At 35.3% G+C, this 26,918-nt stretch overlaps 1 protein-coding gene across 36 annotated transcripts in view; it reads right to left on the bottom strand.

The window, feature by feature from the left end:
• Window positions 1–26,918, bottom strand: part of adgrb1a (adhesion G protein-coupled receptor B1a) — a 158,137-nt gene that overhangs the window by 277 nt on the left and 130,942 nt on the right. For 12 of the 36 annotated variants that reach the window (XM_009292551.5, XM_009292552.5, XM_009292559.5 and 9 more), the window contains 9 exons: window positions 25,883–25,968; window positions 19,705–19,803; window positions 15,364–15,535; window positions 14,029–14,124; window positions 13,887–13,926; window positions 10,354–10,997; window positions 3,248–3,283; window positions 2,984–3,142; window positions 1–1,316 (listed from right to left, as the gene is read on the bottom strand). The exon at window positions 1–1,316 is cut by the window's left edge and continues 277 nt beyond it. In XM_009292551.5, coding sequence (XP_009290826.1) covers window positions 1,122–1,316; window positions 2,984–3,142; window positions 3,248–3,283; window positions 10,354–10,997; window positions 13,887–13,926; window positions 14,029–14,124; window positions 15,364–15,535; window positions 19,705–19,803; window positions 25,883–25,968 — 1,527 coding nt within the window. In that variant the 3' untranslated portion in view covers window positions 1–1,121. Of the gene's footprint in view, window positions 1,317–2,983; window positions 3,143–3,247; window positions 3,284–10,353; window positions 10,998–13,886; window positions 13,927–14,028; window positions 14,125–15,363; window positions 15,536–19,704; window positions 19,804–25,882; window positions 25,969–26,918 lie in introns of those variants that run through there. The other 24 variants (XM_009292556.5, XM_073926447.1, XM_073926448.1 and 21 more) reach the window with 7 other exon arrangements.

The following is a 26,918-nucleotide window of genomic DNA, read 5'->3' as shown; positions in this document are numbered from 1 at the left end:
GGGGAGCGGGAGGACTTCAGAATCTCAATGATATCTATAATAATGGTAACAATATTCCCCAAGCACAGTAAGAAAGATATTTATAGGCTAAAATTCATTTTGTAGAACTCTTCTGGAAATAATTACAATGCTGTACAACAGGACTCTGAGGAGTGAGTCTTGTGCTTTCTCTGAATGTGTGTGCGACCACAATCTAACCAGAGAATAACACCCCTCTGCGCTTTCAGATATAAGACTATTTGTAATATATATATATATATATTTATATATTCATATTCATCTCCGTTTCTCTTTCTGAACATATTCTGAGACACAGCAGTTTGTTTCAGGTCTCTCAGCTCCAGTGATTCTGATGAAAACATCAAGCGGATGAAAGCGTGTTGGTTCTGTTGACCCCACCAATTTGACCGGCCTCCATCCAGGAAAGTCCCGCTGATGGCATTGGACACTGACTGAGTCTTGAAGGATGTGCAGGTCGTGCGGTGCTCGGGACAGCACAGTTGAGGGCTGTACTGGCTCAGAAGGGCATTGGACACAGATTAACAGTCATATGCAAATGGCTCGGGGCGATAATGTCTCCTCTTTCGCCCAAGCGTACATGTCACACTGATCAACAACGATGATAATAATACTAATAATATTCAAAAATTCGATTTTTGAATGATGACTGATTACTGCCGGGCAGTTTGAAAGCTTGCTGTTGTCGGTGTTTTTTTTTTCTTCCGCAACACTCTTGATGATCACTAATAAGTGTGTGTTTGTGTGTGTCCAGAGGTGTAAGAAATTGAAGGCCACTCACTAAGGCTCATCGCGGGTCACCGTTCAACTTGCCCAGTTCCTGCTAGCGCCAGCTCATTAGCCTTGCAACAGGCTCAGACCTGGATTTTTCGAAAGTGTTATGATTCGCTTTGACATTAAGGAAAAGGCCATTCCAGGATTACGAAAAAAAAAAACAAAAAAAAAAAAAAACAGAAATGAACACAAATCAAAAAATTGCACAGCCATGTTGCTTTCTCTCTCTTTTTTTATCAGCGTCTTGCATACTTTTTCTCAAATATGATTCCTTCTCTTTTTCCCTGTGGGTTGAGTTTGTTCTGTTGGTCTGAATGCTCTGGGGTCTTTCAGACCTCCGTCTGCAGGTCCATGATCTCCTGGCCCACTAGAGGGATGGTGGCACTGGCCTTCTCCCACTCCACTGCCTGCATCTCCAGCGGTGAGGCCTGCAGCGGCTCCAGCTCCTTGCGCACCCATGATGGAGGAGAGTGAGTCTTCCTGATGCCCTCCCATGCCCGCTTACTGGGGGTCTGCTGCTTGTCCTGCATTGCATTATAGAGAAATGTTTGGGTTATGGTTTAGTGCAAAATCAAATCAATCAATAAAAACATATACAGTGCTTAGCATAAATGAGTACACCCCATTTTGTAAATGAATATTTTCATCCATTTCTCAGTGAATCTAGGTAATGCATTTATGCATTTAAAAAAAACAATGTATTAAAATAATCGTGTTTGATTGTAGAACAGCTTTAGAAATAGAAAGATAATATATTTCAATTCATGTGAAACATTGCAAAAAAATTACAAACTACAAAATTATATTAAAAAAAWTATATATATATATATATATATATATATATATATATATATATATATATATATATATATATATATATATATATATATTTGTTTCTCTTAATTTTTGCTCTTTTTACAAATATGCTCTTGTGATTAACCTAGAAAAAGCAGATGAAATCGTGTTCAGGTCCACAACGTCTGATGTATCTACAAACCCTGTAGTTATACATAATCAAAACATCAGACAGGTAGAAAAATATAAGTATTTGTGTGTAATAATAGAAAGAAAATGGAAAGATTATATTGATAGTGTTTGTTACAAGATACTACAAAGAATCTATTTTTTTAGTCATCTTAGATCATTTGAAGCATTGAAAAAGATTTTTTTTTTTATGTCCGTACTTATGAGTGTTCTGTAGTATTGTAATTGTGTATGGTATAATTGTCTGTCTGTGAGTCTAAAAACAAAGTTGATGAACCAGATTAAAATCTGTTTAAGGATAGTAGGAAAACCTGTTGAGAAATTATATGACCATTTGTATTACAAGAACCTTACAAGGCTGGCAAGGAAAATTATTTCAACTCTAGTCATGTGTTGAATTATGAATTTTTACCATTAAAGTCTAACTGTCGATTTAGATTCCCAAGTTTAAATAAAGTGAAGTTAAAAAGAAGTTTGTATATAAGGCTGTCTTAGAGCAAAAAAGGTCAGTGACAAATTATTTGTTTTTTTTTTTTGTATGTCTCTTTGTAAAAAGCACTTATCATGATGTTATGCAAGACAAATTTCAGAAGCAAGTCTGACAGGTTATGTATTTGTAAATAATTTTTTTATTACTTTTTTTTTTTTTTTTTTTTTACAATTTTCTTGAATACATTCCTCAAACAATTGAGCCCACCCAATTTACCTGTACCACATGTCTTTGGACTGTGGGGGAAACCAGAGCACCCGGAGGAAACCCACGCGAAGGCAGGGAGAACATGCAAACTCCACACAGAAACTATCTAGTAAAATATTATTTTATTTAGAAATGATTTATTAAAACTATCATGTTTAGAAATGTGTTGAAAAACATCTCCATCCATCACTTTTCCATTTATTCATCCATGTTCTCCCTTAAACAGAAATTAAACATAAGAGCTAATAATTCAGGGGGGCTAATAATTTTGACTTCAACAGCCTAAAATTTTGTTTTTGTAATGTAAGACATATTAAGACTTTTTAAGACCCCACGAACACCCTGCATATATATATATATATATATATATATATATATATATATATATATATATATATATATATATATATATATATATATATATATATATATATATACACACACACACAATCTCAACTATGACAACAGAAAGATCTAAAAGATAATAGAGGGATGAATATAATCTCCTACACTAAGGTTGGTTTTGTCGCTTCCTCCTGACGAAATGCTCCATCTCTTTCCAGGCTTGCAGTCGACTGGAGGAGAGTCTCTGTCCTTCTCTGCGTGCTGCAGTTTGCGATTCAGGTCCTGAAACATGTCCTGATGACGCTTCCGTGTGTGCATGATCTTCTGCAAGAGGATAAATAAACACACGCTTCAGTCCCTGTGCTGAGGCCAATGAAAACACACCACTCAAGACTGCTGTCATTTGTGGAAGATTTACATTACACTGACCTCAAAGTCCAGCTCTGCATAGCGTGATTTTCGTCTCTAAAAGGGCAAATAAGAAAAATAAATAAATAAATAAAGGATGTTATTGTGTGTCTTTTCAGAGTGGTCTTGGGTTAAAAAAGGTATATGGGTCATTCTCAAAATATAGTGGTAAAATATACCCTTAGGCTTTTCAGTCCTAAAAAAAGTCTTTAAAAAGTAGAATATTATAACAATTCATGACATATAGCATAATAGTTAGATAGTAAATCTTAGATCTGGTATACAAACTCTTTTATTGCCTTTTTGTTTGTTTGTTTGTTCTATATTTGTTTGTATAGTTTAAGCTTTGCAAAAATCTTCAAATAGAAATTTCAATGTAAAATTAATTTTAATCAATTAATAATTTAAATATAAAATAATATAATATAATATAATATAATATAATATAATTGCCTGTTTGTTTATTTGTTTGTTCTAATTTTGTTTGCCCAGTTGAAACATTTTAAGTACTTACATTTTAAAATATATTTAAATCAATTGATAATATAACAAAAATGTAATCTAATCTAATAAATTATAATAATTTATAATATAATATATAATTATAAAATTAAAGCAAAAAGTAAAATGTACTTTAACAAAGTTCTAAAAGTAACTAAAACTAAAATCAAGTTACTAATAAGTTACTATTAAAAAGTTACTTGTAAAACATTTTTAAAAATAATATAATTAATAAAAACATCAATAATTACTCAAAAATTACAAAATAACATGATTTCTTGTCATTGGTGTCAAAATAAAGTTAATAAAAACAAATAACATGTTTTTATTTCAACATGCGACCTTTGATTAGTAATAACAACAATATTATAATGAGAACAATAATAAATAAATAAAAGATTATTGTTGTTGAATCTACATTTTAAAACATTTAACATTTCATAACATTTTCAGCTATTTGAGAATGACCCAAATGTAGTAAGCAGAGAAAGAAAGATTGCAAAATTTTGGTGCTTAAGGCAGACTTTGAGTTAGCATTGTGTGTCTTATATATTTATACATATATATTGCATGTTTCCGGCGAGCTCCTGGCACGAGAGTGCAGTAAACAGCTTGTGACCGAATGGCCTTTCTTTAGCCTGTCAGAGAGCGTCTGACATTCTGACTACAGCTGTGCGAGCGCATTGCATTCTGGGAGCGTGTTTGGCCTGAGGTGAGGAGGAATCCACGCTTGTCATCTGCTCCCTTTTAAAGCACGAGCAAAATCTGACCTTTCTCTTCTGAGAGGGATAATTACGAATGTGGAAGGCATCGTTTAAGCAGCCTTCTTTCATTCCTTCCTTCCCGAAATGGCCGTTTTATTTAATTCCGTTAAGTGTTTCGGTGTTGTTTTCATTGGCTGATGTCAGTTGAAATGTAATTCTGAGCCACGTAATGACAGTCCTCAACACAAACATGCTTTTTTTCTTCACTCTGCACATAAATTAGGACATTCGCTCCCTTGTGGCAGAAATGACAAACACTGATGCGAATTCACAGATGGGTCTGCAGCACAAATTTCTCTAGACCAGAAACCAAAAAGTGTCCATCATTAACGTGGAACAATCAAAGTAAGTGTGCAAAAAAAATGCGGATGAAAAGATGTTGTGATTTCAAACAGATCAAAACCAGTGTCCACAGAGCCATGGAATGTTAATGGAGAGTCTTTCAGAAAGCAATGGTATCGCAAGTATCGTAATTAGGGCTGTGCATTTAATCGAAAATCTGGTTTCGATTTCAATTTTGGCTTTAAACAATTATGAAAAACCATTAATCGAGATAAACGTTTATTCCATCATATACCGCCCCCTTTCCAGTTGTACACATTTGTTGCTCTGCAAAGCTCAGTTCCACGTGAAAATGACTAAAAGTATCTTCTGAAATGTAACTTTTGCAGCACGGGGTGCGCATCATTCATATTTTTAAAAGCGCGAAAGAGCACATGCTGTTGTGTGCACGCGCTGCGCTTAGCCTCGGACAGGCTCGGAGACGAGTAGAGCACACACATCTAACGGCATCTTAATGTGAGCGCTTTGTTGGTCAAATATATGCACATTTGTGTCAGAGCGCATTGTTTAGTGATTATTCATATTAACCCTCATTTGTGTAATAAACGAGTTGAGAATCAAAAGACGTGAAAGAGAAACCATATCAGAGCCGCACTATTCTTAAAGTAACAGCGCGCAATATTCCTGCTGCCGCCTGTTTTTATTATTAATCAAACAACAAATGGAGAAAATCCCTCACTGCTCTTGACTGAAGGACTGTTGTCGCTAAAGCTTTTTCTTACAGGAAAGATGCTTAAAGCAGTTTAAACATAACAGATTTAATAACTCATTTCTAATAACTGATTTCTTTTATCTTTGTTATGATGACAGTACACTATATTTTACTAGATATTTTTCAAGATACTAGTATTCAGCTTAAAGTGATATTTACAGGCTTAACTAGTGTAGTTAGGCAAGTCATTGTATAACAGTAGTTTCTTCTGCAGACAAACAAAAATATATATTGCTTAAAGGGGCTAGTAATATTGAGCTATTAAAATAGGTTTCAAAATATTTAAACTGCTTTTATTCTAGCCAAAATAAAACAAGTGAGCCTTTCTCTAGAGGAAAAAATACTGCAATAAATGCTGTGAAAAATTCCTCTGTTAAACATCATTTGGGAATATATATATAAAAATTCACAGAAGGGCGAATAATTTTGACTTCAACTGATAAATCGTTTTGAATAACTGTGATTACAAATATGACCAAAATAATCGTGATTATGATTTTTCCCATAATCGAGCAGCCCTAATTGTAATTATAGTAATGTAAGTTCTAAATGCTCCAGCTGCCTATAATTTTTTTTTAAAGTCTGCGTGAACAAAAAATTGCAGAAACTTTTATTTCAGTATGTCGATGTACTTTCAGCTGAAACAGAATACTAAATAGGGGGTCGAGGTTTCTTTTTGCGTAGCATTCTGTCATGGCAAAGTAAAGGTATTGGATCATAGACAAGAATATTGTGACTGAAGCAATCAAATTGACATCAACAGGAAAAACAGTTAGTGGTTTAAGTAAGAGTTTTTTCTCCTTTTTTGCAAATGGTCAGCTTTTTTTCCTTTTCTGCAAATACTGAAAAATGTCCTAGTTTTTTGTGTTTCTCAGCAGGCACAGTACGTCACCAGTTATATGGCAAACGAATACTTATATTCAGCAGTAAAGCATTACATTGATCAATAGTTACACTACCCAACAGGCACACAATGTTATCATGACGTCAGACTGACGTTGTACCCAAACATAGTGGGGACATTTCATTTTGTTTGAAAACGGAAATCAGGTTGATATCAGAACCCAACATCAGGATGTTACAGCTTGACGTTGTGCATCAGACGTTGGATTTAGGTTGCCATACCTGACAAATAAATGTCAGTATTTAATGCCAATATGCATTTGTTTAAGATGTTGGCTTGATGTTGGATTTTGGTCACTTTTTCAGAATCAACCTAAAATCAACCAAATATCATCGTCATTTGATGTTGTTATTGGACGTCAAAATAACATTGTCACCTGATGTCACAACCTAAATCTAACCTTATATTAACATCTTATGATGTTGTGTGCCTGCTGGGATCTGATTTTCTGATTCTCAAATATGTGAAAGAATTTGTACTTTGTCATTTAACAGCTTAATAATGATCATATTACTTGATTTGTCATATATGATGGGCATCATCATGTTACTGGAGTAACCGGAGCTGCTGGATTTTGATTCATTAACTTCTACCAAATTACATAAAAGTAAGTGGCAGTTTAATTGGGAAAGTAAGAGAGTAAACATTCTAATAACCTTAACAGTGTGTAACTGATAAACAGCATTAATAAAACACATTGTCAGATTATGTGTAAAATGATTATTATATATTTTTGCTACTACCCATGTGTATTTAAATGTCTGAAACCTAAAATAAACGTTATCTTTTTGAAAACACTGATGTACGATAAGCGACGTGTTTGATTCTTTGGCTCAGTGCAAGGAAAGCAGTTTTTTGCAACGTGACGCATCAAGTGATGCACTGAACATTCTAATCACACTGGTGTGATTGTATGCATCAAATGGTTAAGGTGGATGTACACTGTACAACTTTTCCTGTTGTAAAAGCTCATATATGTTTTTTTCTCATGGGTAGAAGTCATGTGAAAATTGTTGCTGCTCACATTGTCGTGGCATATACAGTTCGAGAGAAAGTATTGCCTTATAAGCGCTCAATAATTTTTAAACATGTCAAAAACATTTGAGAGCTGTCAGCTTGAATTAGTAAGATTTGTGCGATTGAAATAGATGATCTGTCTATCTATCTGAAGTCGACCAATCAGGATGATAAACTCACTGAACAGTAAGTGCTGATGTGCCATGCATGACAGGGTCATCATACGATAGTTTACGTTGGACTAGGCTTTATAAATCACACATGTGGGTGAAAAGGCATACTGATTAACATGCTTGTATTGCGTATCATTATTAAGCTCTTAGCTTTGAGAGAGAGAGAGAGAGAGAGAGAAAGAGAGAGAGAGAGAGAGTTGCTATGAAAGGAAAGTTTTACTATTTCTATATTTTTGATGCTGGAATTGCCAGGTCATAAAATCGTGTAGTATTTAACATAAACTTACAATTGTGGACATCCAACCTTCTGATAATTAGACCATGTGTGCCTGCTTTTAGACACAAATAAAATCAGCCCGTACATTACACAACACCGTTTTCTACCTAAATGTTAATTTTTAAGATTTAGACCATTTTGCGATTGAATATTGAAGTGCACGTTTTTTTTTCTCTGATATCGTCTCAGTGTAAACAACAAAATTGTTATTTTGTGTAAACAGTGATGTGCTCCTGCTAATTTTTTATTTATCTTCAAGCGTATAGATTTTTCTTTAAAGTGACATCGCCATCTACTGGCCTGGCATGCATAATACATAAGTTGTTTTGATAAAATTCTCATATCTTTGCCGAAACTATTGTTTAATACTATTCTTAAGACTCATAAGCGTCCATCATTTATTAGGAATAATCATGGCTGAGATGTGCAAAATGCGAATGGAAAGATGTCATGATTTAAAAGAGATCGAAACCAGCCTCCACAAAGCCGTGAAATGTTAATGGAGAGTCATTCAGAAAGCCGTTGTGTCTGATTCATTTACGCTGTGAATCTTTCCATACAAAATTGTGATGAGTGATTTTGCCGTTTAGACACAAATGAAGTCAAGCCAGCTCATCCGCAGTGAGGAAACAGATGGAGGACGTCTATCACTTTGCAACCCTCTACTCAAACCTTGGCAAAAGCCTTTGACTAGTAAATCTGACTAGCCAATTTGTGTGTGTTTATTTTGTACTTGAGACATACTGGAAAACCAATCAGACATTACTAGTCCCTCAATTATTATTATCATTATTTTTTTTTTGTAAAAAATATTACTATAACTATTAATTCTACTTAGAATGATATAAAATGCAAACATGTCTGGTGAGCTCCTTGGCTCATTCACAATTGGGATGGGTCATTTAAATCACACTTATGTTTTGGAGGTTGTTTCTATTCATTTATAAAATGTGACGTCAGGTGAAGCAGCTTCCGGGTCCATGTGTTCTATCAAACTGCATGGGGAGACTAAATGAATGGTAATAATAAATTTTTACAAAGTGATGTAATACTTTCAAAATTCATGATTGCAATGTATATATCCAAACCCAATGACAAAAAGTGATTAATTTTTTATTAATTGTTAAAATATTGGTGTCTATGATGTAGCAAGTCATCATTTTACATAAAATTCACTTTAATTTGTGATATGACAAATTAAAGTGAAAAAGGCCATAGACTAATATTTTTTTTAATTCAAGTTAGTAGCAGCTTGGACCCGGAAACAGTATTCCGTACGTCATGACTAAACAAGCGGATATAAAGGGACATTACCAACTACTGGCCTGGCATGCACAATACAGTGTTTTTAATCGATATTGTGGATCTGTGAGAACAGAACAGGAATAATTTTGATGTGCTGGAAATTTATTTTTTCGCTTTTAATACTTGATGTGTAAACCTACTCTAATTTGCTATAGCTACAGCTATTAATATATATTAATATATAATAATATAATATTATATATATATATATATACACACACACACACACACACACACACACACACACACACACACACACACACACACACACACACACACACACACACACACACACACACACACACACACACACACTACCTATATATACCTATATATTTTGAGTAGTTTGGTAGTTTTTTCATGTTTTTTATTCTTTCATTATTCTTAAATTGTTAAATATTTATTTATTACTTATAGTATGTAGGTTCAAATGAAATTATTGCTCCAGTCATTATTGATTAATAATGATTATAATAAAAATTATAATTAATATTAGAGTGATTTCTGAAGGATCATGTGACTGTACACTGGAGTAATGTAACTGAAAATTCATCTTTAAAATCACTAGAATAAATTCTGTACTTATTTTAAAACATTTAAAAATTCTACAGACTCTAAATCCATATATATATATATATATATATATATATATATATATATACATATATACAGTTGAATACAGAATTATTTGCCCCCCTTTGAATATGTTTTTCTTTTTTAAATATTCCCCAAATTATGTTTAGCAGAGCAAGGAAATTTTCACTGTATGTCTGATAATTTTTTCTTATTTGTTTTATTTTGGCAAGAACAAAGGAGTTTTAATAAAAAATACTAATAATAAAAAATATGTATGACAAATCACGTCATACAGCTAATTACATTTTTATGAATGAATTCTACAATTCTTTCAATGGTTTGTGAATGTTGTAGATAAAAGGGCCCTAATTATCATTGGACCTTTAGCCTGTAAATCTAATCAATGGCTGTCTAATTAAAAAAAATCATTAGCCAATGACTAATAATAGACATTAAGCCACCTTTCATTAAAATTTAGTCAAACATGCGAGTGATTTTCTTAAAATTGTAGAGGGCTGCAAGATTGAATCCCACAATGAACATCATCATTTCTTACCTCCAGAGAGCTCATGGACAGTGTGGAGACAGTCTCGCTCTTAGACATCCCAGAGTTCCCAGAATCCCCTTGCTCACACGTATTTGTCATCTGGGACTCGCTGGAGATATTCTGCACCGTCTGCACCGGGGACTCCCTCTCCGAGCATGAAACGCTGACTCGGTCGGTGGGCAAGCTCTTCAGCCCGAAGCCTGCCACGGGATCGGTGCCAACAGGATTGGCCAGGTGGATCAGCCTTGTCTGGGGTAACTGTTCGATACTGATGTTATATTTGGCGGCCGGGTCTTCCTTGCCACCCTTCGTAGGCCTAAGGGTGTTGTTGTTGTTGGGCAAAAGCACATAACCCTGACCTGCACCTCCACCACCTCCTTCAGGAATGTCTCCCGGTGCTCCGTCAAGCTGTTTGAAGAGCTCGCCGTCACAGATGTAAATAGATTTGGCCCCGGGTAACTCCGTGCTGACCCCGGCGATGGCGCCTTTGTCGCGGCGCATGGTGAGAGTGTGACTGGCGTAGTTGGCTACGTTTTGCAGGTGGACCTTTGCCATGCTGGCAGGAAGGGTGTTGAAGTTGGAGCCTTTCTGTACTGTGATCTGCTGGGATGGAACCTTCTCCTCGCCTTGCTGGGAGGGACGCTTCAGGGTGCCTGTGAATCAAAAGGAAATGTGCTTAGTAAGTGAAAAAGTAGAGAGAGAAAAAGCGCATGCTGATTTGATAGATCAGTGCTACATTTTGATTTTTTTTTAAATCAACTCAAATGATGATGTAATTTATTTAAATATAATTTTGCTGAATCATGCTGAGAAATTATAGGACAAATCAGAGATCAGTAGATGAATAGGGGCCTATGAAAATAGATATTTATTTATTTTATTTTTTTGCTGGATTACATTTTAAAAGCTTAATAATAATGATTTAAAGCCTTAAATAATTTTAAACTAAATGCTGCTTTTTTATCCTACCAATAAAGTGATTAGAAAATTAAACTTTAACAATAAAACACTGAGTATGTTTACATGGACACCAATAATCTAGTTTTAATACGATTAAGAGAATACTCTAAGAGTCTTCCATGTAAACAGCAATTTTTGATTCATTTAATCCCATTAAGGTCATAATCGAACTAAGCAGAAATCAGATTAAGACATGTGGAGTATGCCGATTTTACTCAGTACAGAAATGTAAACACCTAATCAAACTTTTACCCTCTTGTAGTATTTTCGCAGCATTTTGCGCCAGGATAGTCCATACACACATGGGTGTTTGACACTATTCTCTGCACCTACCCGAGTACGGAGTAAAAAAACCACAGACACCTGCATTGTGAAATACGGAGAAATGTTGTTTCCCACACGGCTTGCAACATCAAATTCCATTAAAACAACACTCCTCCAGCAATTCATACTCGCATCCAATATCTCGTTTGTCACGGGGCCATGCATGAAATGTTCCTGACTGAATATGAAAGTGCCAAACTGCAGTTAAAGTAGACAAGTTAAAAATGAAACACTCAAAATTACATGAAATTATATGAGGAAATGTGGATAGCATTGTGTAAATGTGGAATGATGTTAATCGAATTATGTGCTATAACATGTAAAACGTGATCATGAAAAGAACACTCAAAAAGCAGCTCATGTAAACACCTTCATATCATATTACTGTCTTATTCAGATTAAGGCAAATAATTTGATTACTGATATCCATGTAAACCTAGTCATAGATGAAGTGTAGTAATCCACATTTATTATATAATTTGAATAATTTCTGATGCTACTTTATATTGTAATTAGATTTTTATTTTATAGCACTATTTTTTATATATTTAAGCAAAATGTGCCAAATTCGGCATTGTTCCGCATTTGATGGTACAGTAAATGTTATTATTTTTCTGAATTTATAAAAAAATGCATTACAATATTGAGTTACTTTCCAAAAAAGTAACTAGTTGTGTTAGTTACTTTTTATGAAAAGTAATGTGTTACATTGCTTTTTCATACCTGCCTGAGGCTTGATCTCTTTCAGGGCATTTTGTATTATATATATATATATATATATATATATATATATATATATATATATATATATATATATATATAGAAGAGCTCTTCATTTAACAACACAATGCATAACTCACACTTTCATTTACCTTAAAAAAAAATTAAAACGATGTAAACTTCTGAGATGGTCTTTACGCTACATATGCGATATATACAAATGAATGAAAGTTAAAAGCAACGTTTTTCTTTTCTTTTTTTTTACTACATATTTTATTCTTTCTCCCCATGTTCTGTTCACTTGTTTGTTGTTGTTTAAAAATTTAATAAACACATTATAATTATTTTTTTTTAAAAAGCTGTGTTTGCTACTTTTGTATTTTTGTCTTATTAGTTCAGTAAAATTACTGTCCATTGAAACAATCTCATTTTCTTCTACGTATTCAAAATAATCTGAACACTTCCATTACAGAAATGTAAGGCTCTGCCATCTTGGTTTCTGTTAATATTTAAAATAAAATTATTTAATCTAAAAAGTAACTAAAATATTATGACTTATTTTTTTAAGTAATGCGTAACTTTACTCTTTAAAAAAGTAATTAGACTACGTAACTCGCTTTACTTGTAATGCGTTACCCCCAACACTGATGGGGAGCAAGTAAGCTTTCTTTTTTGTATAAACTATCCCTTTAAGTCCAGTCAACTTAGTAAGCATTGATTATAATAAGTGAAAATGACCAAAATATAAACAAAACACAATGACAATGCTGTTAATGGTTTAGTTTAAATAATAAAAAAACAGTCAAGATACCATGGTAGAAAAAAAAGTGCAGCTATTAAAAAGGCTAGAAGTTCTACCAACTGTTTTAATATGTTGTAGAGGAAAACGGAAACATAAAAAATCCAAATATGGATCAGTGACTTGTTTTGATTTTCACATGAGCACCAGGGAGCTAATTACACATTATGCAAAGTGTCAGGTAATCATCGGATATCTTACAGCAGGTCACTGGAAACCAGGAGCAGGCAAAGTTCAAATGATTTTGCATTACAACACTTTGCACAGCAATGCAGCTGAGAGTTTAGCTTAAGCAGGTCAAGCGAGAGACTGTAGAGTAACTAAAACCACCCTGATGGAAGGCTTCGTTTTTAGTCCTTCACACTTCAAAAAAAAAAAAAAAAGCAAAAAATATCACATCACAGATCTCTATTTCTAGATGCGGGCTTGATACGTGGTCTTGACAAATAATCAGAATCTCATTTCCGATAGATATCAGAGAAGAAAGCTGCTATCTGATAATGAAATGTCGGGAGGGACTTAATTAGGACAGGCCGGCAGATCTGAGGGAACAGACAAGTCTATTTATCTGCATTTTGCTGCTCGCCAGCTATCAGATCGTGTTCAGAATCTCCTTGAAGAAAATGCATCACGCGGCCTGTAAAATTGCACTCGTCTTGTCTAAACAACAGTCTGCAATTCTCAGAAGGGACGTCACAGCTACTTAAGGTGACCGGAGGGTATGTTGTGAAAGTCTCACCTGATCGACAAGCTATGTCCACATCCTTTTCAAAGTCAGTCTGTAGAAAAAAAGAACAAAAACTGCAGGAATGAGAATTTTTAAAACACTATTTAGTGAATTATGTTTAACAGAAATTAAAAAAAATCTAGTCTCAAATCACCATCAGCTGAGCATGACCGTTCTGGAAGGATCCACCAGAGTCACCGTTTCCATCTTCTTGACGGTCAACAACACGACACTTTACTGCTTCTTGAACCTAATCGATTTAAAAAAGCATTTCTTTTAAAGCATTTAACAATAACGACTGCTGACCTGCTTACATCATATTTTAAAAGTGACTCTTATCCTATTGTCTGCATTTACACAGCAACGGCAAAGGCACAATGACCATGAAAAAAAAGAGCTGGCTCTGACTGACGGCTGATAATAAAAGAGCTCTCTTCTCTCCATTCCTGTTTTTAATGTGTTTAATTTTTTACAAATATATTTGACAAGTTGTTTTACTGTAGTTTATGACAGAAAAGCATTTTTAATCCAAGCATTTTTAAACCAGTAGGCATCTTAAAGTAATGTCTGCCACAGTTTTATCTTAGTTTGTATTGGTTACGTGGTGGATGTTGCGCTCTCTCTCTCTCTCTGACCCTTGCGCCGAGCTTAAAGTAGCAAAAGACTATTGCGCCACGCCTTGCGCCACATTGCGCCGGGTGTATGTTAGGGCCCAAATAGCTTTTTTATTCCTCATTTGGGACTCTGTTGAAGTCTGTTCTGAAATAAAAGAGTCAGACTTAACGTCATTTGCTATGGTTTTTAATGATTTGCGACTCGCATTGAGAGGTGAAAACCCGCTCTACCTGCTTACACTGTAGACACAAGGTCATAGATTCGATTCATATTGGATAAATTTCCACATGTGAACAAGGCCTGAATATGATTTGAGTAAATCAGAATCCATGTGATTTTTTCTTGCTTACATGTTTCATAAGCCGTATCCGATCTGTGTCACATGGGAGAAAAAACCCCCGGAATTGAGTCACTTGAACCATGCAGAGTAAATACAGCCTTTCATATGGTGGTTGGACATTAACAGTGTTTAGTTAACAGCTTATACTAAATTAATAGCTTATACTAAATAAAACTCCTCCATCGTTTTTAATAAACGTAAGTGATGCATCGTACAATCAGCCGTGAGTTACGTCGTTGTTTGGGAAACGCATCACTGTACCATTCAGTGAAAATTAGGCACAAGACATATGCTGTAAAGACCTTGTTTTGAAATGGAAGTGGGGAGCAGCAGCCCATTTGCATTTAAAGAAACACTAAATTGTTGCTTCCACTCAAAAATGACCAGGGAAACCCTTTTATAATAAATAATCTGAGGGGTATTTGGAGCTGAAACTGCACAGACAGACTCTGGGTACACCTGAAACATCTATTACATCTTGAAAAAAAAATAATAGGTCCACTTTACAAGCAGGCATCAGACAAGTTCACTCACCTCTCTGCGTAGGATGCAATGCACCATCACGATAACAAAGCCCTCGAGGGAGTCAAAGACGGCAAAAAGGATTTGAAACAAGGCTGAACGGCGGTCAGTAATAGCCAAGACTGCCGACATCCAAGTGAGCGCCAGCAACGGCAGAACAACGCAGGAGCTCCACAGCGACGCCCTACAGGACATAAACAGCATTACAGTGAGCCAAGGTTTATTAACTAGAGGTATACAAAAAAAGTGACAAAGAGGGCAAGCCTAAAGAACAAGCCACTCTTTCAGAGTGAGGATTTTTAACATTTTATATAGAACAAATTACTATTTAAGACTTATAGAATAAACTTTAGATGCCTGGTGAGTGTTTTAAAGACTATAATCCAGTACTAAAATGCATTCATATATAAACAGACAGATCAATACAATGTTCAATATGTGTTAGAGTTGCCCTTTTTGTTGATTACACTCAACAAAATATCAATATACTCAAAACATGTAGGTTCAATCACAGTTCAAAACAGTTGCAACAGGTGAAAAAGGCAATAAAAAAGGAACAATGGATGATGAAAAGGAGAAAGACAAATGACAAGGTGAAAGATGAAGGAATGTAGATTTATTAGGTGTATTTTTAGAGAAGAACTCTCCCCTTATCATGGATTTTAGGCGTAGGGGCTCAGCATGCTCAGCAAGATCTACATTTTAACATTTTATTCCCTTCTTTTAGCATTCTAAAATTGTGTTCTTCACGTCATCAACACTCCTGTACTCTTATCTACTGTTTTAAAATGCACTAACAGACACACACAGGCAATCACACACATACTTGTATATAAGGTTTACTAGGACTCTCACAGGCGTAATGTTTTTTTTTTTATTTTTAAGATTTATTTAAGATTTTTTACATTTACAAAGATACATAACAACCATTAAGAATAGAGATGGGAAGGAAAAGGGGAACAAATAGAGAATACAAAAACTAACTATATAGTTACACACTTAAATACAGGTGTGATGTATTTTATACTGTAAAAAATGCTTATTATATGCTATTACCCAACCCCTAAACACAAACCTGTGGTAAACTCTGTATGATTTTAGAATGATTTCTAAGTGTTTTGAGTTATGAGGATACAAGGTATGTCCTTAATAAAGTACAACAAGGTCATAACAATGTCATTACACATTTTTTGCCCTTATAAACAACATAACCAAGCACACACACACACACACACACACACACACACACACACACACACACACACACACACACACACACACACACACACACACACACACACACACACACACACACACATTTATAAAAGTATGCTGAAATAAAACAATAGTAAAAAACAAATCCGTTTCATCATAGGAACATAATACTGCAGTGGGTAATAATCAGAATTTTTGTGTAATACTATAGAGATTTACAACATTTTACTTCATGAACAACTGCATAGACCTAATAAAGACATACAGTTATGTTTATAAAGTGCTCTGGCCTACAAAGCTTTCACCTGATATCCTGTGTACACACAAACGCAGTCAACCCCAGACATCTATATCCGTATATCAACATTAAATTATGTGGTAAAAGCTCATCGACCTTTCATCCTATACTTGTCTTGTTTACAAATTGCTGCAATTCAGCAGGAAGATAAAAATATTGCAGGTTGCGTGATTTTAACCTCTCTTAGATCTTCTCAGCTGTCGCCACACACAAATACACATCCTACACATAATTATGTACATCCATAAATGGCTGCTTTACTTTATCTTACATTATGGAGAGAGCTAATGACGGAGACTAGACCAACATGGCTCATTTCAGTTACACAGTAAGACAAGACATTCTTGACGTGGCTGCTATTATTAGAAAGACAATAAATGTCTTATGGCAACCATACTTTCTGCTAAAATACCACACAGATCAACTAAAATACTGTGCAGTTATTGTCACTACTTAATAAAAGATAATGTGAGCATTCCAGAAATTAAACAAATAACAAAGATTATTGCCTATATACTGTTTTAGGAAGGCTACAGTATTCAAATTAGTCAATTTTATGGATGCCAAATGAGATGTGTGTGCTAAAATTATACAAATATTTTTACCTTTTTTATTTTTATTTAAATAGATGAGCATTAAAGTCATATATTTTTGACAAAATGGGAATTTACAGCATAGTGTAATAAATAATCTGTGTGAGTATTTTGAGATGAACATTTAGAAATACATTCTAGGGCCACCTGAGACTTGTATTACTTCTTGTAAAAGGTTTGATTTTCAGTTTTCATTTTAAAGTTTGCTTTAATAATTTTGATTTGTGCTTTTCTATTGGTTTTTCCAGTCCCTTTTTATTTTTAAATATCATTTTCTTTCTATTTTAAGCCTTCATTTTCATTTTGGATTCAATTTGAATAACTTTTGCTATGTGTTTTTTATGTTAATTTTATTATTTTAGGCTTTTAGCTCTTTTATGAAAATTAGTTTTATCCAGTGTTGAGTGTAAGCAGTTAAAGTAACCACTTAATGTGATCAAATTACTTTTCCACATAAAAATTAAAGTAAGTTAAGGGACTATTTTTAAAGTAATTTTAATACTTAGAGTATATTGTAATTTAGTGACAACATAATTTTAATACATTGCAATAAAGTTTAAAATGTAAGTATCTATCTATCTATCTATCTATCTATCTATCTATCTATCTATCTATCTATCTATCTATCTATCTATCTATCTATCTATCTATCTATCTATCTATCTATCTATCTATCTATCTATCTATCTATCTATCTGTCTATCCGTCTATCCATCCGTCCATCCATCCATCCATCCATCCATACTTTACAAAAGTCTTATTGCCCTTCCAGGTTTTAGGAACAACAAATAATAACTTGAGTTCAACTTCTAGTTGATCATTTGGTGTCAGAATTGACTTACATGAAAGGCTAAAGCCTCAAGATTATGCTTTTTACAGAAAAAAATCATATATATATATATATATATATATATATATATATATATATATATATATATATATATATATATATATATATATATATATATATATATATATATATATATTTATAGGTCTGACTTTGCTTAGAAAAAAGTCTTGCCGCTTAATGAAATAATGTACAGTGTATAATAAAGTCATGTTGCAGTGGGAAAAAAATTTATATTGTGTATTACTCCCGTTGGCTTGAAGGGCATCCATACATCTCTGAAATGACTCAAATAACATATTAATAAAGCCATCTGGAATGGCAACGAAAGCATTTTTCCCAGAGTTCATAAAGATTCTTTGGAATCATCTTCAATGCCTCCTCCATCTTACCCAGACACGCTCGATAATGTTCATATCTGGTGACTGGGCTGACCAATCCTGGAGCACCCTGGCTTTCTTTGCTTTCAGGAACTTAGATGTAGAGGCCGAAGTATGATAAAGAGCGCTATCTGGAGGAGCGCTTAATTTGATTGATTTCTATGAGAATCTTAGGTCATGTGGGTTCCAATAGGTTCTGCAGTATTGGTGATGATTGGGATGCAGTTCAACAGATTATTCATCAGAAAAATCTACCTTCTGCCAGTTTTCCAAATGATCAACTAGAAGTCAAGTTATTATTTGATCTATCTATCTATCTATCTATCTATCTATCTATCTATCTATCTATCTATCTATCTATCTATCTATCTATCTATCTATCTATCTATCTATCTATCTATCTATCTATCTATCTATCTATCTATCTATCTATCTATCTATCTATCTATCTATCTATCTATCTATCTATCTATCTATCTATCTATCTATCTCTAAATCTGTCTGATTTACAGTATAGTCCAATAAATTGTCCTACCACTAATCCAATTACAAGCAAAAAATGATGCTAGGAACGCTTAAACCTATGGGTTTGAGTCGCATAAATTGCATATGCTGAGAGTTTTGTGCATGACAGCATCTGCCAAATGCATTTTATTATATCTAAAACTATGCTACTTTGACAGAAATTATGGTTACCATGGTAATCTTTTGCAAGGAGCGCTCTGGTCAACTGCACACTACACAAACACACACACACACACACTAAGCCTTCAAAATGGGCTCCTATTACAATCTGCATGATTTAGCATTGCGACAGCATAAAAGCTCCCGTCTCGGTTAATCACATCTGACATACCAGCTAAGGAGCAACAGCAGGTTGAGGGGAATGAATGGGGGGAGCAAACCAGAAAAATAAGAAAATGAGAGGTGAAAAAGGAAATATGCAGGAAGAAAGGGAAAAAAAAGAATGAAACCGAAGGCAAAGCATCAAAGAGTTGGTAAATAATTAGCGGGACTAACATGGCGTTACTGGTAGCTGTGGTGGAAACGTCAGGCGACGAGATAACTCCGCACTTGGCACATTTGAGCGTCATATTGTACAGTGGCACTGTCATCTGACTGCAAAGTCAAATCAACACACTGAAATACACATGTACGCCGACATTTAACCACAAGCACACTCTCTCACACACACACACACGCACACACATAGACATTTATACACCTAGAAAGTACACAGCGGCCACAGAATCCCCTACCAGCTCTCACTCAGGGCAATTTTTTGGGAAGAGTGCAGGAATGATGGAAAATATGCTGTCATGTTGGTTTTATGTCTAAACAGGCCTGATTGAACATGTGGGACAAACAGCTATCGAAAAAAACAAAACAAACATCAACTCTATATGTTGTGCATGTGTGTATGAATTACCATCATTTATTTCCACTGACAGCCTATGTAAAACACTACATGATAGGATTTTGATTCTGTCATATCAATGACATCAAATCATCTTTAGCATTTGTATGCCATATGGAATTTGCTTGATTTAGGCTGCGAGCGGTTTATCCATCCCAATCTGCATCTGTCTTTGGGCCCTGGAGAGAGACATGGGAACTCGGAAAAAAAAAAACACACACACAAACATTCATGCTTGCTGACAGCCCGGAGATCGTGCATTCCCAGACTTGAGCAAAATCACGGTCATTTAAGGAGTCACGTTAAAGCCATGACAGCCAATATCGAATGTATATATCTATATATTTGTCTATGTGTGGCTTATTTTTTCTAATAAACTGTAGCGTACAATGATATTTCATATTTCAATCCTATTCCCATGATGGTGGCTATTTTTAGTCAACGCTGAGACAGAAACAGCTTTACTAAAAGGCTACTTTTATCTCATGTTTTTATAAAGGATCTCAAATGTGGTTTCTACTGCACGCAGACAGTGTATGACAAATCTGGTTACATTTAGGAAAAATCTAGGCCTAGTTAAAATGATTCAAAATAACAGATGCAGCATCAAAACCATAATATTTCAGCTTCATTTATCAGACCATCCTACTGTAGACCATTTCAATGTGGTCATGTTGTTGGCCCATGAACATTTCCTGCTTAATATCAAACCATTTCATAACTGTAACAAGAGGCGATTCAATTATAACTTAATGTTAAAACAGCTATCATAACATTCTTTATCAATATGGGGCTGTTTTTGGATTCTCTGAAGCTATGAAAATTAAAAAGGTAAAACATGGTATGCGATGGGACCATTGTTTTTGTTTACATCCCTTAAAATGGTCTGTACTATAAAAGTTGTACAGTATTATTACTTTTTAAAATAAATGTGTTTTTAAATTGTGACATAATTTTGTAGTTTAAAGCATCATTAGACTAGTCTTCAGTGGCATATTCTCTTTTAACAATCATTCTAATGCAATATGATGATTTGGTGCACAATAAATTCTTATTATGAATGATAAAAATAATTTATATTAATTTTTATAACATAAAAATTAAATATAATCACTTTTATTAGGATTCTTTGATGAATATTAATAAATGAATATTATTCATTTTTGATATAGTAATATACTTTTTACATTAAACATGTCTTTACCATTTATTCATTCATTTTCTTTGGCTTAGTCCCTTTTTTAGTCCGGGATCACCACAGCGGAATGAACCGCCAACTTATCCAGCAAGTTTTTACGCAGTGGATGCCCTTCCAGCCGCAACCCATCTCTGGGAAACATCAACACACACATTCACTACGGACAATTTAGCCTACCCAATTCACCTGTACCGCATGTCTTTGCATTGTGGGGGAAACCAGAGCACCCGGAGGAAACCCACGCGAAGGCAGGGAGAGGATGCAAACTCCACACATAAACACCAACTGAGCCGAGGTTCGAACCAGCGACCCAGCAACCTTCTTGTTGTGAGGCGACAGCACTACCTACTGCGCCACTGCCTCGCACACAACGTTATAAGACGTTAATATTAGGTTAGATTCAGGCCGTGACGACAGGTGTCCAAAATTCAATGTCCAGCAAGCATCTAAGGACAATGCTATTTTGACGTCCAATAACGATTTCAAATGATGTTGATATTTAGTAAATTTTAGGTTGTTTTGGAAAATGACTAAAATTCAACGTTGTGCCAACATCTTAAACCAACATCATCGTGGCGACTGAAGCGGGGTCGAGAGAAATGAGTGCATGCAAGTGAGATAATCAGGGACACCTGGACGCGTCACCTGCCTCGATTCTCACAAAGGTGCCCTGGAAGCTAAAGGAGGAGAGACGCCAGTGCTGGACGAGTAAGGACCGGGCCCGGACAAGTGCTTTACTTTTGCCATGCCATATGTTTTATTTACTCATTAAAAACTTGTTAAAAGTTTGTCTGTTCTCTGCCTCGTTGCCGGCAGCCAGGTGGCCGTAAACTTCATTACAGTCATATTGACGTCAAATGCTGTCATTTATTCTTCAGCTATGGCAACCAAAATCCAACGTCTGATAGACGTCATAATGATAACGTCCACACAACGTCAAGCTGTAACATCATTAGACATTGATATTTGGTCAGTTTTAAGTTGGAAGGTGGACATTGATGTCGGCCTGATGCTGGGTTATGACATCAACCCGATTTTCATTTTCATTTTCAACGTCCCTATGATGGGGTACAATGCCAATCTGATGTCATGATAACAGCCTGTGCCTGCTGGGTAGTGTCACTATTGATCAATTTAATGCTTTACTGCTGAATATAAGTATTAGTTTGCAATATAACTGTTGCACTGAAAGCACCTCAAAAAACAAAAAAAAAAAAAAAAAAATACAATTAAAGTCATCAGCTTGGCATGGCTGCCCAAATGGATAGGAAGTTGATTCTGCTACTGGCAGACATGTAGATTAAACCCCACATAATGTAAGAAATTCAATTCCAAGGGAAAGGCCAATGCGACCAATAAAACCTCACTAGAGGCAGTGATGTTAAAAAAAGCAATCAGCATTTTTTTGAATTACAAGACCATCTTGCTAGTCTTCACAGAGGTGGGGGACTTCAAAAAAACCAACTGATAAGATTCTATCCCAAATATTAAAACAAATTTCTCATTTATTCATTTATGAAACATCAGTGGTTTTGTGTTGCCGCAGGTATCCAAAGTCCTTGATGAAGACCTTAGCAGTCTGACAATGTGCAGTTTGTTATTCGAAAAACTTAAGAAAATGGCAGAATTTACAGGTGTGCCATGACTACCCAAAGTGCTGCTCCTGCGGTATGTGTAATTAACAGCGGCGCTTATTAATTAGGCTAATGAAAAATGCTGTGCTTAAGAACAAGTGCGAAGGAGAAAGGAAGGAATACGAAAATCCTTCCTCTGAAATCCAATTCGCCCTCCCCGTCTATCAGTGCCAAACAACGGCAGCCAGCCTTGAGTTAATCACTTTCCGCAGAGAATGCAATGCAGCTCCAAAATACTCAAGCAAACGTGTTGATAACGGTTGTATTTTCCCATTATTATTTAAACACAAACAGAACAAAAACAAATCTGATCCAAAACGTCCAAACAATGAAATCCACATATTTACACAGACACACACACACACACACACGCACACATACACACACAAACTAATTTATGGTTCCATATAAAATTCTACAGCTATTCTAAATCTAAATGACTAATCTAAAGCACATTACCCAGCATGCTTCCATCAGAAGCAATCAGAAAATTGAGTCCTAAATCCCTATTATGAGGGAAATTTAAGTGCAAAAATAATTCTCTGCAGGGAACTGAACATTGCAGCAGCTAAAAAATTGTGGGAGAGGCTAATGTGATAAGTATAGGCGGAGAGCTGCATCTCAGCCAATCAGTGACAGGTGGGCAGGGGATAGAGGAGAGCCCTGAGTGTGAGCGAGGGGATGCTGTGGATACAATGTTTCAGACAGCACAAAAACAAACGCAATCGATCAGATAGATCATAGCAAACACAACGTAGCTGAAATGAAATAATCATAATAAAAATCTCAAAATGGGAAGAGAAACACTTGGATGCAAAAAGAAGAAAGAAAAAAAAGAAAGAAAAAAAAAAAAAGAAAAGCGATGCCAGTAAGGGCACGCGTCTCAGCCTGCAGGCAGTGGAGCACAGCCCAGAAAAGGAAACACAGTCAGTCAATCATGAGTCATAACATGAGTAATATTCGTCTTCTCGGTAATAAATCCCAGGCCACGTTTCTGCTGTATAAAGCCTGATTGGTAGAAGGCATGTGAATCTCGGAAGCTTAACAATTGCGGTGTGTAATTGATGGTCAGTGGCACTGAGATGGACAGCGTACGATTGTGAAAAGCTTATAATGAGGTCTATAATAACTATTCTTCAGCTTCAGTGACATTTAACTCACACCACCGAAAACTTGTCAAAATCAATGGTTATAAAATGAGAAATTGGCTCAGCTTGAGTGCTATTGATCAGACGCATGAAGCTGACGCGTCATATGAGATTTCCTTTACCGGCTCCTTCGCGACTGCCCGTCAAATAAACATTTCATAGACATAAAACATGGATTTAAACTGCTTTGAATTCAAGATGCACAGCAACACCTAAAAAAAAAATCAAGAGAAGCTGGAGAAATGATTAAGCGACACGTGGCAAATCACCAACATAAGTATGAAGGAAATGCAGTGAGTGAGCAAAAGGTGTTGTCGTCTTGCTTTTGATGGGACCAATAACCAGTCCTTTGCAATCTCTTCCCCATGCTTATTTTAAGCATAAACCTAGATAAATCTGCTAATTTATCAGTAAAACCCCACTTGATAATGAGGTAAGAAAAACTTCACTCTCGATTTGACAATCATGTTTTGCTTTTACGATTATTTGCAGTATTTTCAGTGTTGGGTAAAGTTAAATACATTACAATCTTAATTATTTTTTGTTAAAAATAAGTAACTAAATGTGTTACTTAGTTACTTTTTAAGGAAGTTAATGTGAAAGTTTATTTTAACAGTTTAATAAATTCATTTATTTCAATTAACCCAGGCTCAATATGGATTTGTACACCTGTAAACATTTCTGGAGAGCTTGAAATACATTCCAGGAGGTAGGTTTATTGCAGTTTTTGGGAATCCACCAGAGGGGGCTGTATATGCTTGTATAGATCTGAAAATTATTCTGCGAGTGCCATTTACGCCTGCCCTTCTCACTTAAATCCACCAGAGGCCGCTGTCGACTGACTGACTGATCGACCGACCAACCAAATACCCCCACCCATCTCCTTTCCTAAACCCAACCGATAGTGTTTTAAAAAGCACAGATTGACCCGCCCACCACCTTCCAGCAATCAGAAAAAGAAAAGACGCCAGATTTTTACCACTTTGTCAGACCTTACCACGTTCTCACCCCGTTTTTTACTTGTTTTTTTTTTTTTTTTGTCTTTTGTTTTTGTTTTACCTGCTTTCTGGAACTGTTCTTCACCAGACTTGAACCCTGTCATCGCGGTCAACTCTGCTCTGCGGCTGAAGTCCACTGACCATAGCTTAATTTGTCCTGGAATACGCTTGATCCGGCACCTCTGAAATCTGATCTGGCACCTCATTTTACCGATCCCCATCTCAACCGCCTTCCTCTCCTGTCTGCTATCACTTTCTTCTGTGACTCCCCAACCCTCTTTACTTTCGTCCACGACACCCGTCCGCCATCCAACACCCTGCTATCCCAACCACAACACCCCCTACTTCCTCCGATCTTTTCTCTTGTGCGTGATACCTCTACTTCCTTGGGTAACATGCCGGATCTGTTACCCCTATCTGTTTCTGGACCTCGCAATTCACAAATTAAGCACTGCTACGACATACGCGGCAAGCCACTGGGCAAACTGCTAACAGCGGAAAAGCCGTCCACACAAAGGCAAGCAGTTAGTTGGTAGTACAAATAAAAAAATGTAAAAAAAACGAAGCCGTCGGCGGCATCATACCACCCTGTAGCGTTCATTTGAAAAACAAAATGCAGCCATTCGTACCTCTGGCTACATAATTTGCACTCTCCAGAAATGTATACATAAGTACATATTCACAATGAGTCTGTGTTGTATTCATTCCTGCGTAGTTGTGGGGGAGAGATGTTTCAAAGGTCTGGCCAATGAAATTCTTCCCAGAACTCAGCCAATGAGATGAAGGAGTGCGATGAGGCATACCCGGCCCTCTCCTTGAGTTTCATATCAGTAATGCCATCTTTGGACACCAGTTTGTTAAAAACCAGAATCCCGATAACCATGTTAACCTGGTGAAGAGAGAGGAGAAAGGTGAACACACACATGAGCATCTGAGAAGTCTTACAACATTCTTACTGATGTCCTCTGTGTAACAAAATGGCTGTTTTTTACCTTGGTTAAAATGATTCTGTGAATTCCTAATTAGTTGTGATTTAGTGGTATGTTAATAAAACAACCTCAGATTTTAAAGCAGGTAAAGTAATAACAGTAATGTAAAATTGTATTCAATTTAAGATTTTTTCTTGCACAAACTTCAAATCCCATTTATGTTTTGTTTGATTTATCAGTCTTATATTACCTCTATCGAAACCAATTTTGTTAAGTGTCCTCTTTTTAATGTTGTGACTTTGAGACAAGTCATAAAATAAATCGGGGGTTTGTCTGGGATAAATGAAGGTTTGGAGTTGGAGTTTTACTCTAAGATTTGTTTTCTTTCATACATACACCGCAAATAATGCTCGTAACTTAATTGAAATTAAAAGGTAACTTAATTGATATTACAAATTTAAGTGGATTGAATGTAAAACAACTAAGTTGTCGAAAAAAACGTTGATTTAACTCTTATAAAATAAGTAGTTTGAACAAGCATCATTTTTGAGCGCAGTATTGAATATATTCCTTTCCTGCTGCTGTTGTGTCAATAGAAGTTTATGATTATGATTACAGAAAATATTCATTTAATTTCCAATTTTATGACTTGAGATATTAATTTTATTGTGTTATCAAACTGTGTTATTATATGAAAGTTAAAATAATATAGTTATATGAAAATGATTGAAACAGCCATTAAGAAGCGATGCTTTGGTTGTGTACAGAAAACTGCACTAGAAAGACATTTTCTTGTATGACTATGTAAAAAAATAAACACTAAACTTATATCTAAATCTGTTATTGAATGAAAGAAATTTTGCTACAACTTATATTAAAGGGATATTCAAAAATGAAAGTTCTGCCACCA

Source organism: Danio rerio, chromosome 16 (genome assembly GCF_049306965.1).
Source record: "Danio rerio strain Tuebingen ecotype United States chromosome 16, GRCz12tu, whole genome shotgun sequence".
Lineage (NCBI taxonomy): Eukaryota > Metazoa > Chordata > Actinopteri > Cypriniformes > Danionidae > Danio > Danio rerio.
The sequence above is the reverse complement of the archived record's forward strand: the minus strand, read 5'-3'. Positions and strand labels throughout refer to the sequence as shown.